Below are 12,934 nucleotides of genomic sequence, written 5' to 3'. Positions count from 1 at the left end.
TTTAAAACCTATATTTCAAATTACCTATATCCTGTCAGGATTTGAAAATGTTCTGTGAACCATAAATAACAGAGCTAAGTGTTGCATCGCCTCGGCATGGATGTGCCCCACCCTTCCTACCCTTCACCATCAAGAATAATTTCCTAGCTGTTCTTACTTGAAAGCAGGCCAGTACTGAAGAAGACAACTGAAAATAGAAAGTAACATGGGATGTAGAATTCTCCGTATCATTTTCATTTCCTTGGTCATTTATCTGTGCAAGGAGCTCATGAGCTTGACATTGTTCAGTCATACGAGAAGTTCTCTATTCCAAGGTGTTCAGAATCAAAAGATATGGTGATAAGGTAGGCAGAGCTCCAAAGAAATGAAACAACAAAAAGACTGGTCTGTACTAGCTAGGCACTGTCCACATGCAAATTGGGCTGCTTCACACTAAAGTCATTTTCGACAAGTACCCAAAAGTGAATCTGGTTAATGAGTTCCTGAGTACAAATCATGCTTAATCATAGAATCACAGAATCATAAAGGCTGGAAAAGACCTCCTTTCATCTCATCCACTAACCTGTGCCACATCTACATGTTCCGTGAACATCTACGGGGATGGTAACTGCACTGCTCCCCAGGGAAGCCTGTTTCAATGTTTGATCACTCTTTCTGAAAATATTTTTTTTCCTAATATTCAACCTGAACCTCCACAGCACAATTTGAGGCTGTTCCCTCTCATCCTATCTCTAGTTACCTGACAGAAGAGATCAACCTCCACCTCTCTACAATATTCTTTCAGGTCGCTGTATAGAGCTATAGGGTCTCTCCTGAGCCTCCTCTTCTCCAGACTAAGCAATCCCAGTTCCCTCAGCTGCTCCTCATAAGACTTGTGTTCCAGACCCTTCTCAGCTTCACTGCCCTTCTCTGGGCACACTCCAGGGCCTCGATGTCTTTCTTGTAGTGAGGGGCTCAATACTGAACACAGATCAGGGTACAGCCTCACCAGTGCTGAGTACAGGAGGACAGTTTCTTCACTAGTGGCATTACTGACCATTACTGACTGGTGCTATTGTATTACTGATACAAACCAGTATGCTCTTGGCCTTCTTGGCCAAGGTGATCTGCTCCATAAACTTCCCTGATACCAAGGTCAGGTTGACAGGCCCATCATTCCCCAGATCCTCCTTATGACCCTTCTTGTAAATGGGTCACACTGACAGTTCTCCGATCACCTGGGAGCTTCCCAGTTGACGAGGTCTGTTGATAAATGATGAAATGTTGTTTGTCAAGCGCTTTTGCCAGTTCCTTCAGTACCCTGGAGTAGATTCCATCTGGCCTCATGAACTTGTGATAGTCTAAGAATTACACTGAGCTGAGAGTTCAAACCCTCATCCTTCAGTAGATAAGACTGGTGCTGGGTGAGCAGACTAGCTGCTAGGCCAAACAAGCTCCCAGGTCAACCTCTTTTGAACATATCATCTCCACATTTCTGAGCCTTCACTCCATATTGTTCTTCTCATATGCAAAGGTGAACCAACAAGTCTGGGTAGAGTTTTCTGCATCGGAGAATTTTCTCTGAGGTTCTGCTGCTTCCATGGCAGGAAGCAGGATCAGCAGGGCAGCATCCTTCACATGCTCATTTTGCTGCAGAGTTCATGTTGTTCACTTTAGTCCCTTCCAGATCAAACTGACTCACACTCCGCCTGCTTTATCAAAAAACCTCATGCATTTAGGGAAAGTCTTTTTCCAGTTAGAAACAGCAGGCTCTGAGAAAATGCAGCAAAGGATTCAGCAAGCATGAGAACAAAAGATTATGTTATCAATGTGCAAAATTAAGTTTAAACTCTTATTCAGTTCCTTAAGACTAATTGATTCATCCATATATATCATAATTGCATTACTAGAATTCTTTTCATTTGTATGTCAGCTAACTAACATAGCTTTTAGTGCTTTAAAAATAGCAATTAATTTGCCGTTTATATCTGATTGTCAAGCATGCCTCTGATCCAGGATTAATTCACACTGAGAGATTCTTCACTCTACGAATGATGATTTTATCTGTGTTTGATCTGTTTTCTGTGTTTTAGCAGCTCCCTTTGTAGCTTTAAGCCAGCTCAAAATTAGGGTATATGTTTCAGTCATGATTCTGTGTCATGTCTGATCATTTCAGTCAAATCTGAGGATGATTTTTAGAGTCTAGATGAAGATTAGAGATATTTGGAGGGAAGATTAAAATAGGTTATGCTGTCAGTACAGAGAACTGTCGTGCTTGTTATTATGTTGAAAAATGAAAGTCAAAACTTTATCTCATGTTTTGCTTCTTCTCAGCCATGCTGAATATACCTTGAGAAGTGCAGAGTGCATTTAAGACTGTAAGATCAACATGTTACAATTGACATCTCACTTCATTAAAATATGTAGATATCCTTAAAGAAAAAATCTTTCTCTTAGGTAAGAATAATAAGGTTAAATTTAGACCTGTGCCGAAATTAGTAAAAACTGCTGGATATAATCACTGTCTTTAGTTCAAAAAGCAGTTATTCTGCTCAGTAGATAGTTATGTCTTTCATGAAACCATGCATCTGAGATAACAGCAGCCTTTTCCTGAGCACCATGAAGGAGTGTTTATAAAAGGGAGACAAATCAAGAACAGGATATATAGTATTTCCACTGAAACAGCTAAGTCAAAAAAACATTCAGCTTAAATGTTGGCTGAACTGTTGTTTGATCTTTGCTGTCTAGGGAAATAAAATGATTTGTATCGAATGACCGAAGCACCTACAGTGAAGCTGTGCTGTGAACAGTTGGCTGAAACCTTCAGTTTTGATTTATGTTGCCACCTTTTGCCAGCTCAGTTGATTGCTCTGAAAGCTACAGGTAGAATTTCAGTCTGCTATGATGTAACAGTACGCAGTAAAAACTCTAGTTCTTCAAAAACACTGCAAGATAGCCAAGAATGTCAAGACCTTGCTATTTCATCTTTACATGTTATACAGAAACTTTACAAGTCAGAAAATAATCTGATTTCTTTCCAGACTTGTTAATTGCAGTGTCTTGACACCTAAGTGAAACTTATCTCTTCAGTGTTTTTTTCCAAAGCGTTATGCACATCTTATCCCTGTGAGGGGAAAATGTGTGCTCACTTGAATGATGTACATCTCTGGTACAGTGAGCAATAATATGGCTAGTCACAGTTGCCCCAAAATCAAGAACTAGATCTGGGTATTCTGAATTTGATTTAAAAAAATGATAATTTGAATGTGTGGTAACATTAGGCTCTCCTTATCTGCCTGCTGGGCTTTCTGCTTTACAGGTCACATTCTGGTTATATTTTCAGGCTTCCACTCTTAGTGGAAGAACACTTCATAAAATTGTAATTGAGATATCTGTGTAGTCTTTGCCTCTAGGTACCAGAGGGCTGTGCATAACAAGTTCTGATATAAAAATCATGTAGGTTGATGCTGTGGGGAATGAGCTGATCCCACCCTTCTGTTTTATATTATTTCTAATGTGAAGTGGTATTAGATAGGAAAAAACCTAACAATTGCTGATCCAGAAATGTTTGCTCAAATTGATAAGTTATTAATAGTGACTTAAAAAAAAAAAAAAAGACTTCTAAAATGTAATCTGTTTTATCTTAATATCAAGACCTTCACCAGGCAAGTATAGAAATTTTTCTTTCCATTACTTATACTCTTGGTCGTGCTGGAAGACTACAGTAGTTTTATTAGTACATAAAAGAGTGGCATATGTCTGTGATTTTGTTTGTGACCCTAATAGTGTAAAAAATGCTGGAAGGGAATAATATTTGTTACTGTTATTATTATTAAAATGTAAATCATGTATTGTTGTGTTTGGTTTTTTAAAGAAAAAAGTTTGATAGCTTCAGTTCCAGTCCATTCTCATTTCTCAGTTCGCAGCTTAAGTGGAGACAGAGGGAAAAACAGATTTTTTCACTCTATCAGATGAAAGGTGACTGGGAGCCATCCAGCTTAGACCACATATCATAAGACATAATTCATACATCACATATCATATCACATAACAACCCTGTCAGGCAAATGAAATGCTGTCACACTTCTGTGAAACTGTTACAGACAGAACGTCAGTCAGATATATTCAAAAATTATTCAACGTAAGTCGTATTCTTGAGATCCGAACCATATTGCTTTGATTGTTATCACTGTCTTCTACATACATACAGTGGCTTAGTTCAGGTTTCTCACTCACAAACAATATATTACTGTTAGCAGGATTCACTTTAAATTCTTTCAGCATCTTATTTATGTGTCTTCTGTTATCATTTTGTTTTCTTCTAAATATTAACAGATGGAGAGCTCTCCATACCAAATGAAGAAGGAGCTTTGGAGAACGGGCAGCCTCTGGGCTCTGGACAAGTGCTGAGTTCCAGCCAGGTATCCCTGCCAGCCCTAGCAGAACTGGAGTCAGGCTCAGCACCTGGGGAACCCTGCTCATACGAGGTGCTCCCAACCACAGAGATCATGGATGGGACAGGTAACATCTCGTTGAAGACCAAGGTCTTCTGGTGGAGAAGGAGATGATAGCAAATAGATTATCATTGAGTGCTCCATAAAAAAATTTTTGCTCTCTCAGCACAGCAGTAACTGCTGCTTCTGCACAGGTCAGCAAGTAAAGCAAAGTCTTTGCATTTTGTGAACTTATAGCTGTGGATTTCTCTCCTGCTACTTCTCAGGTGTGCCAATGAGCTCAAGAGGTCTGACAATATTTTTAAACCCTAGGGTAGGTCTTGTCCTTTTCTCGCCATGTGGTGTTGGGTGACATTTACATCATACAACTTTCAGTAATTAGCAGCCAGCTGCGCTGCCCTAGATGAGGCTATCTAAGCTTCGTCCTCAATCTACAAAGAGACACAACAATCTGTACATCTAAGTTAACCACTCATTCTGTGTAGGACTAAGAGTCGTGGATGAAGGTCAGGTGAGGAAAAGTGACTAGCAAAAGTGCCCATCTGCGATCAGGTGAACTACGTGACCTCTTTGAAATGGAATAGCCCTTGTTAGGTGCTTTTACAGTTCTTGTATAAATCTAAAGACCACTCGCTAACATATAAGGTCCTGAGCAAGCTGTGGTGACAGACCATCCAGGATGTGACATTTGAAACATTTTTATTTGTATTCAACATGTGGGAATACGTCCCAGGCTGGCATAAGGGAGCTGACTTCTGTCAGAGGTAATGGGAAATTCAGCTGTTGTGTAGATGTGTGTTACTCTTTTTCTTTCTTTCCTTCTTTCTGTGTTATACAATGTTTGAGTGAAATCTATTAGTCTTAACCTGCATTCTTGCTCTGCTTTTCACATTCTACGACGGCTGTATCCGCTACTGCTTTGCTCGTAACGTTGTTGCGTCTATGATGTGGTTGTGTCCTCCAGTGTCTGAAGAGAGCCCCACATCCAATGAATCTGGAGTCCTCCTGTCCCAAGATCCTACAGCTAAGCCAGTCCTGCTACTTCCCCCCAAAAAATCTGCTGTTTTCCCTGGAGACCATGAGGACACCCCAGTGAAACAGTTGTCCCTCCTCAAACAGCCCCCTGCCCTGCCTCCTAAACCTATTGCCAGGATTGCCAGCCACTTAACTGGTAAGTTGGTGTTCCTAGACCCTCAGTATTACCATTTCCCTTATAGGAAAAGCCTGCCCTTATAGCAAGGTGCTCTGTGTCCTTCTGTAAAGATGTTCATCCATGTTGTTGTGTGTACTGGTAATGTATGTGTGTTGTACATAGGGCAGGTATCACAAAGCATTTTCAGGCTGCATTCATCAGGATTGCTTCAGGACTTTCCGCTCTCAGACATAATTACCTAATGCCAGCACAGCATTTCCTTCACTCTTTTTTATCAAGATGTACCATTGCCACAAGAATAACAGAATGTGCATCGATGGGAAAGGAAATATCAGGAAAACACTAGATATCTTTAAATGCCTTTAATCATAAGGGGCATTGGAGTTGAGAGGAGAATTTTGCTTGCTGCTATTGCTCTTTGTCACTTCTCCCCTCAACCACCATCTGGGCTGGTCCCACTGCACACACCCTACATTTTTCCCTGTTTCTCTTTCACTTGCCCCCCTGTCCTTACACAGGCTGTACTATCCCATGGCTTCTTGCCATTTTGACTCCCTGCTCACAGTTCCTGCCACCTGCTTCCTCTGGACTCCACTCTTCTGTCTGTCATTTAGGCCACTGAAACAGAGAATTATTTCATTTACACAGAAAAAAAAGGTTCCTTAAGTTCTTGCTTGCATCTTTTGAACAGTCTGCTCATAGTTTCAGCCACTTCCCAGGATGTAGTGCCTTGAAATCCCAAGCTCAAGATGAGATGTGGCTCATCTGTGTAGCGGGGCAGCTCCTGGTGTTCTCACTGGGTTGCTCTTCTGGTGTTAATGCTACTCCAGCCTTTTCAGGGCTAATGTGAAAAATGTTCAGTCTTCATTAATATATACAAGGTACTATTTTTTCCTGGAATTTAATACTTGTTTTATGTAGGTTAAGAAAAATATCAGGAAAGAGCTCATTAGGGAAGAGCATGTTCTGGTTTTCTCTCATAACTGTATGTGGTCTCTTCATGTTTCTGTTTGGATGGCTACACATTTTTGTTCAGTGTAGTTTTTGTTCATTTTATGTGGAATCTTTTTGCTTTCTTGCCTGCCAAAATCTATACATAATTGCCTTATACTACAAACCAAATGGGCATTTCTGCAGCCTGGAAAGCCAGGTAGCAGTATTAATGGCTTCAGGTGAGGAAAGTGACAGCTTCCTATTACCTTCCACTTCATTTTAATTACAAAAAGCGGCTCAAAAATGAGGCCAACATGAAGAAAATATTTAAAAATAATAAAAATTAAAAAGGAATAGTGTAGATAAAAAAATAAGGTGTAGGAAAAACCTCTGGTACTAAGTACTCATCATTCATAAGCCTTCCTTTCATGGAAGATAGCAGAAGCATTGCAGGATGGGTGCTTCTGATGGTTTGGGTTTTTTTTGCAGCTGGAAATTTTGTGTGAAGTAGAATTGGTCTCAAGCATAAATCAATTGCTTGATGGTGATGACTTTCCAATTAAAGTGAAATATAACTGTGACTTCTCTTAGTTCATGGTAGCCTTTACTCATCTCTCATTCAATCATAACTGATCTCTTATATGTGCATATGGACAGACAGTTGTACATGCAGGAGAAAAGAGCTGAGATTCAGATTTGGTTAAGGTATTCCTGCTAGAACAGAAAGCTTCATTTGTACACACTTTATAAATAAACGCATTAAGCTTATTCTTAAGGATCCATTTACATTCATGGTCTAAGGATGTGTTTGTTCAGCTCCTTGTGTTCTCCAGTGGTAATCATATTAGCCATGCATAATTTTTGGAAATGAGCAGTCAATCCTAATGAAGCACCCTCATCAGTGAGAAGCAGAATTAAGGCTATTCTTTTTACTAATAACCCTAGAGACATCCTCAGCTTGTGTATGGGAAAACAGGTAAAATCTGAATCCTGGCATTCGAGGTGAGGATTGTTCTCATTATACACCCATTTCCCTATTAAATATTTTTTGAGAATATTGAAGGAAAGATTAAGAGGTTCTGATCATGACTGGTAGGAAGGAACAGTGGTTAGTGGCCTGTTAGCTATCTCTGTTCAACAAGAGTGCAAGGGAAAATGTGATCTTATGATGAAACACATTTCAGTCAGAAATGCCTCAGGTTCAGTCTTAACATGTTTGTATGTATGTATGCAAATGCGTGTATATGCATAACTATTTATGCATATGTAAATGTGTTTTTAACAAATGTAAATGGGAACATATGTTATAAAATCACTAAAGGTATAAAATCAGTAAAATGATGTCCCTTTGGGGTCAGATCTGGGACCAATACTCTTTAACTTCTTCATCAATGACAGTGACATCTGAAGGTTTGCAGGTGACACCAGGATGTGTGGTGTGGTCAACATGCCTGAGGGACAGGATGCTATTCAGAGAGACCCAGGCAGGCCCAAGTAGTGGGCCCAGGCTCTAGCAGTGGACCTCATGAAATCTAAATGTGAGGTCTTGCACTAGGTTTGCAGCAACCCCCACTATCGGTACAAGCTGGGGGAAGGAAGGAGAGAGCATAGCCCTGCTGAAAAAGTCTGGTAGATGGCAAGTTGGACATGAGCCAGCAATGTTCCCTCATAATGCAGAAAGCCAGCTGTATCAGGGCTGCATCAGAAGAAGCATGGCCAGCAGGTTGAGGGAGGTGATCATACCCCTCTACTTTGTGCTGGTGAGGCCTCACCTGGAGTTCTGGGACTGGATGTGGAGTACAGAAGAGATGTGGACCTGCTGAAGTGATCCAGAGGAAGGCCACAAAAATGATCGAATGGGTGGAACGCCTCCCCTGCAAGTGCAGACTGAGTGAGCTGGGGCTGTTCAGCTTGGAGAAGAGAAGGCTCTGGGGAGACCTGAGAGCGGCATTTCAGTATCTAAAGAGGGGCTGTAAGAAAGAAGGAGACACTCTTTAGTGGCATCTGTTGTAAAAGGACAAGGAGAAATGGTTTCAAACTAAAAGAGAGGCAATTTAGATTGGGTATAAGTAAGAAGTTTTTTACAGTGAAGGTGGTGAGGCACTGGAACAGGTTGTCCAGAGAAGTGGCAGACAGAGACATTCAAGGTCAGGCTGGACAGGGCTAGGAGCAACCTGAGGTAGGTATAAATGTCCCTACAGTGTTCATTGCAAGGAAGTTGGACTTTAAGGGGTCCTTTCCCAACTCAAAAATTCTATGATTCTATAGTTAGGACAAAAAAAAAAAAAAAAAAAAAAAAAAAAAGAATGAATAAACACAGAACTTGAGGAACTAAGAATTTTCTTTGTGTCTGATATGCTTCTTGCTGAGAACTTGCCCCAGAGTTCTTCAGTAATAGTATGAAGACTGACTTGTAGGGTTTGTCAAATAATGTAATACAGGTTTTAGAAATGTCAAAGAAACAGTCTTCACCTCTGAAAGCATGTGCTAATGCAAAGATCGGTCTTTTCCATGATAAGAAATGCACATAAAGAGCAGGCCTAAAATAACCATGTAAAAGCACATATGATTTTGTGGAAAATACAAATGAATAACTGATTTTTAAAATGACAGGAAGATAATTGCCTGTGGCAAATATAAATCACACAGCCATGGCATGACTCTTCTCGAGGCCCAAGTGCCTTAAGAAGGGAATGAAGCCATGCGGGAATGGGGATGGGGCCAAGAGCAGACTGTAGAGCAGTCACTGCTAGGGATGCCTCTGCTGCTGCAGAAGGGTGCTTGGTATTTTTCTCCACATCATCTCCCAATGTTCTTGGTAATGCTGCATCAGCACAGAGCATCCCTGTCACAGTACTGGGTGTGGAAATGCCATCACAGCCTCTCTCTACTTTTTACACTGTTGGATCAAAGCAGCATGCCTCTCTTAATCATTATTTGATTCCGTCCTAGCACAAGATGGGCAGACCTAGCAGAAAAATGCAATTCTTAATTGTTTTGAACCGTCAATTCAGTGCTCTGTATCTCCTGTTGGCCGGTTACCTCCTAGTGAGCTCCTCCTGACTTTCAAATATGATCATTATTAGAGAAACTTCATGAGCAGAATTTCTTTCAATTTTCATTTTCCAATATCCACATGCAGTGCTCAGGCATTTAAGACAACACGTCAGCCCCCTCATTTCATTGAAGATTAAGGAAGAGCTGAAATCATCACCTGGGACCAAATTTAACTGAACTACTGGGATTGAGTCTCTAGATTATCATAAAACTTTTAATGCCTAAACATCTCTTTCGTAATTATGACACACTTATTACTTAACCATGTACAGTTCTGAGTGGTCACAACCCTATTGGGAACCAACATCTTGCAAAATTTCTCATTACTGTGCACATGAAGAATCTAATCCAAAGGAGATTAATCAGACTTGCACACCTGGCTTCACACAGTTGGCTTCTCTTCCGTCACATTAGTGTTTTGTGCAATGATTTAAAACTCTAGTAATCTTCTACAGAGAAGACCGTTATCACAGATTCCTTGCTCATATTTCTCCTACCCAGCTACTTATTTATCTACAAATGTCAATGTCTGATGGATATTCCATACTGGAGACAATAAGCATTTTTATCTCTGCTTCATACATCACAAATATTGTGAAATTAATAAAAGAAAGAACTGTAAAATGTAGTCTCTTTCAGGCTTTTAGGCAAAATGGGCAAGTCATTCTGTCCTTTAATCCACAGTGGTAGTGCCATTCCTAGTAGTATGCCTGGAACCCATGATTTGAGCAAAGTCCCATTTGTTCAGAACACTTGCTAATCAGTGCACTCTGTTTAATTTTCAGTGCAGGGCTTGTCACCATTGCTGATGACAATGAAGACATATTGATATGTTTATGTGTGAATGGATCAAACTTTCCTTCTGTTGCAGTCACTCTCCTTTTAGCCTTTTTTTTTTTAACAGGCACATGTAATTCTCCTGAAGTTAGACGGTAGACGAGTGGATTTAATGCCTCTGGTTCACTTTCAAGGCTGCATTTAGACATTAGCAGCCCAAAATGCTAACCATATCCTGGGGTGCATCAGGCTCAGCATTGCCAGCCGGGCGAGGGAAGGGGTTGTCCCACTGTGCTCTGTGCTGTATGGCCTCACCTTGAGCACTGGGGGCAGTTGTGGGTGCCGCAGTATGAGAAGGGCATAAAACTATTACAGAGTCCATATAAGAGCTACAAAGATGGGGAAGGGTTTAGAGGCCAAGGCATATAAGGAAGAGCTGAAGTCTTTTGGTTCGTTCAGCCCAGAGCAGAGGAGGCTGAGGGGAAGCAAGAGATACCTGCAGTTGGAATCTCTTTTGAATTCACTCTGTATAGCATGTAAAAAAATAATGGTGTATCGTGGCACAGACATTGTCAGGTGAAGATGTTAATTGAGCATAGACAGCAGAAACGAATACAAAACTAACAGGCAGATCTGCACTTTTCGATGTGAAAATGAAGATCTTAGGGTAATCTTTCTAATTCAGGACCAGCTCCTGAAGTAAAATTGCCTGGAGCACAAAATGTATGAACACATTTTGTTACTACAAACCCCTTAGGAGCCTTATGCTCTCAGGGCTCCATATGATTTACTCCCTTTTCTTTTTTATCTTCTATTGAAGATGTGTTCTTTTATGGAGAATACATAAAGAAGATATACACAACTAATGTGTATAAGAAAAACACAGTAACTTGGTGACCTGCTTGTGCTCTCAAAGAAAATCTTGAAAGTCTTTTTTTTCTACTGTACAGTAGACAATCTGCTTTAGTGGAGAGGACAGTAACCTGTCATTTGGCAGTCCCCTGAGTTAGATTTCAGCCTTGATGGAGCCTTCAGAACTTTTGCTTTCAAGAGAGGCAACATTGAGCAGATATCATGTCTGTCAGGCAAAGTTTGTGGCTGTCAGACAAAGTCTTGGTGACTGGAAAGAGGGAAATATCACTCCTATACTCAAGAAAGGGAGAAAGGAAGACCCAGGGAACTAAAGGCCAATGAGCCACATGTTTGTGCTTGGGAAGACATAGAGCAAATCTTCCTGGAAGAGATGTTAGGACATATGCGAGATGTGGAGGTGATCTGAGACAGCCAACTTGGGTTCACCAGGGGCAGATTGTGCCTGACCAGTTCAATGGCCTTTTTTTGGAGCGATGGCATCTGTGGAGAAAGGAAGGGCAACTGATGTCACCTACCTGGACTTGTGCAAGGCCTTTACATAGTTCCACACTACATCATCATTTCTAAATTAGAGAGATATGGGCATGAAGGTTGTACTGTTTGGTGGATAAAGATATGATTGGATGGTCATAGGCAGAGGGTTGTTGCCATGTGGAGGCCAGTCACGAGTGGTGTCCCCCAGGGGTCCGTCCCAGGACCAGTGCTTGTCAACGTCTTCATTAGTGATATAGACAGTGGGTTCGAGTGTACCCTTCACAAGTTTGCTGATGACACCAAGCTGAGTGGTGCAGTTGACAAAAAGCGGGATGCTATCCAGAAGGACCTGCACATACTCAAAAAGTGGACACATGAGAATCTAATGAGGTTTAACAAGGCCACGTGCAAGATGTTGCACTTGAATTGAGGCAATCCCAAATAAGAGAACGACTGGGAGAAGAACTCATTGAGAACAGCTGTGTGGAGAAGGACTTAGCGGTTCTGATGAATGAAGAGCTGGACATGAGCCAGCAGTCTGCCAGCACTTACAGCCCAGAAGACCAACAGTATCCTGGGCTGCACTGAAACAGGAGTAGCCAGCAGGGAGAGGGAGGTGTTTTGTCTCCCTCTACTCTGTGCTAGTGAAGACCCATTTGGAGAACTGTGTTCACGCCTGGGGCCCCCAGTACGGAAGGAATGCAGAGCTGTATGAGTGGGTTCAGAAGAGGGCCACAAGGTGACTGAAGGGCTGGAGTATCTCTTCTATGAAGAAAGATTGAGGGAGTTGGGCTTGTTTAGTTTGGTGAAGAGAAGGCTCTGGGGAGATCTCGGAGGAGTTGGAACTGAGTAATCTTTAAGGTCCCCTCCAACCTCAGCCATTCTGTGATTCTATGATATGATATTGCACTGAAAACAGAAAGACTTGGGTTCTCACATCTGTAACTATCCTACTCTACAATTTGGAAAGAGCACTATCTGTCCATGCCTCCGTTTTATCTTTGCACACCCTTTTCCTCCCTGGTCTGTTGAAGAAAGGGAAGGCTTGCTGTTTGTGTGGGCTTTTTTGTTCTAGAGTAACATCAGTATCAAGTGGATACTGTGGGTGCAGTAAAGCATCCACAGTAGCACTAAGGAAAGTCCAATACTGTGAATGAACTTGGCATTATGCATGGTCTTCTTCCACCTTACTGTCCTTAAGCATTTTCAAGAAGCATTAGATCTTATAAGTCTT

At 41.3% G+C, this 12,934-nt stretch overlaps 1 protein-coding gene across 1 annotated transcript in view; it reads left to right on the top strand.

Annotated features, from left to right (window-relative positions):
• The window catches only part of PHACTR1 (phosphatase and actin regulator 1), a 275,348-nt gene that overhangs the window by 206,217 nt on the left and 56,197 nt on the right, over positions 1–12,934 (top strand). Inside the window, exons 4-5 of the mRNA XM_085220191.1 lie at positions 4,315–4,500; positions 5,398–5,604. Coding sequence (XP_085076317.1) covers positions 4,315–4,500; positions 5,398–5,604 — 393 coding nt within the window. The remainder of the gene's footprint in view (positions 1–4,314; positions 4,501–5,397; positions 5,605–12,934) is intronic.

Source organism: Meleagris gallopavo, chromosome 3, assembly GCF_905368555.1.
Source record: "Meleagris gallopavo chromosome 3, MGAL_WU_HG_1.1, whole genome shotgun sequence".
Taxonomy (NCBI): Eukaryota; Metazoa; Chordata; class Aves; order Galliformes; family Phasianidae; genus Meleagris; species Meleagris gallopavo.
This window is presented reverse-complemented; position numbering and strand designations above follow the sequence as displayed.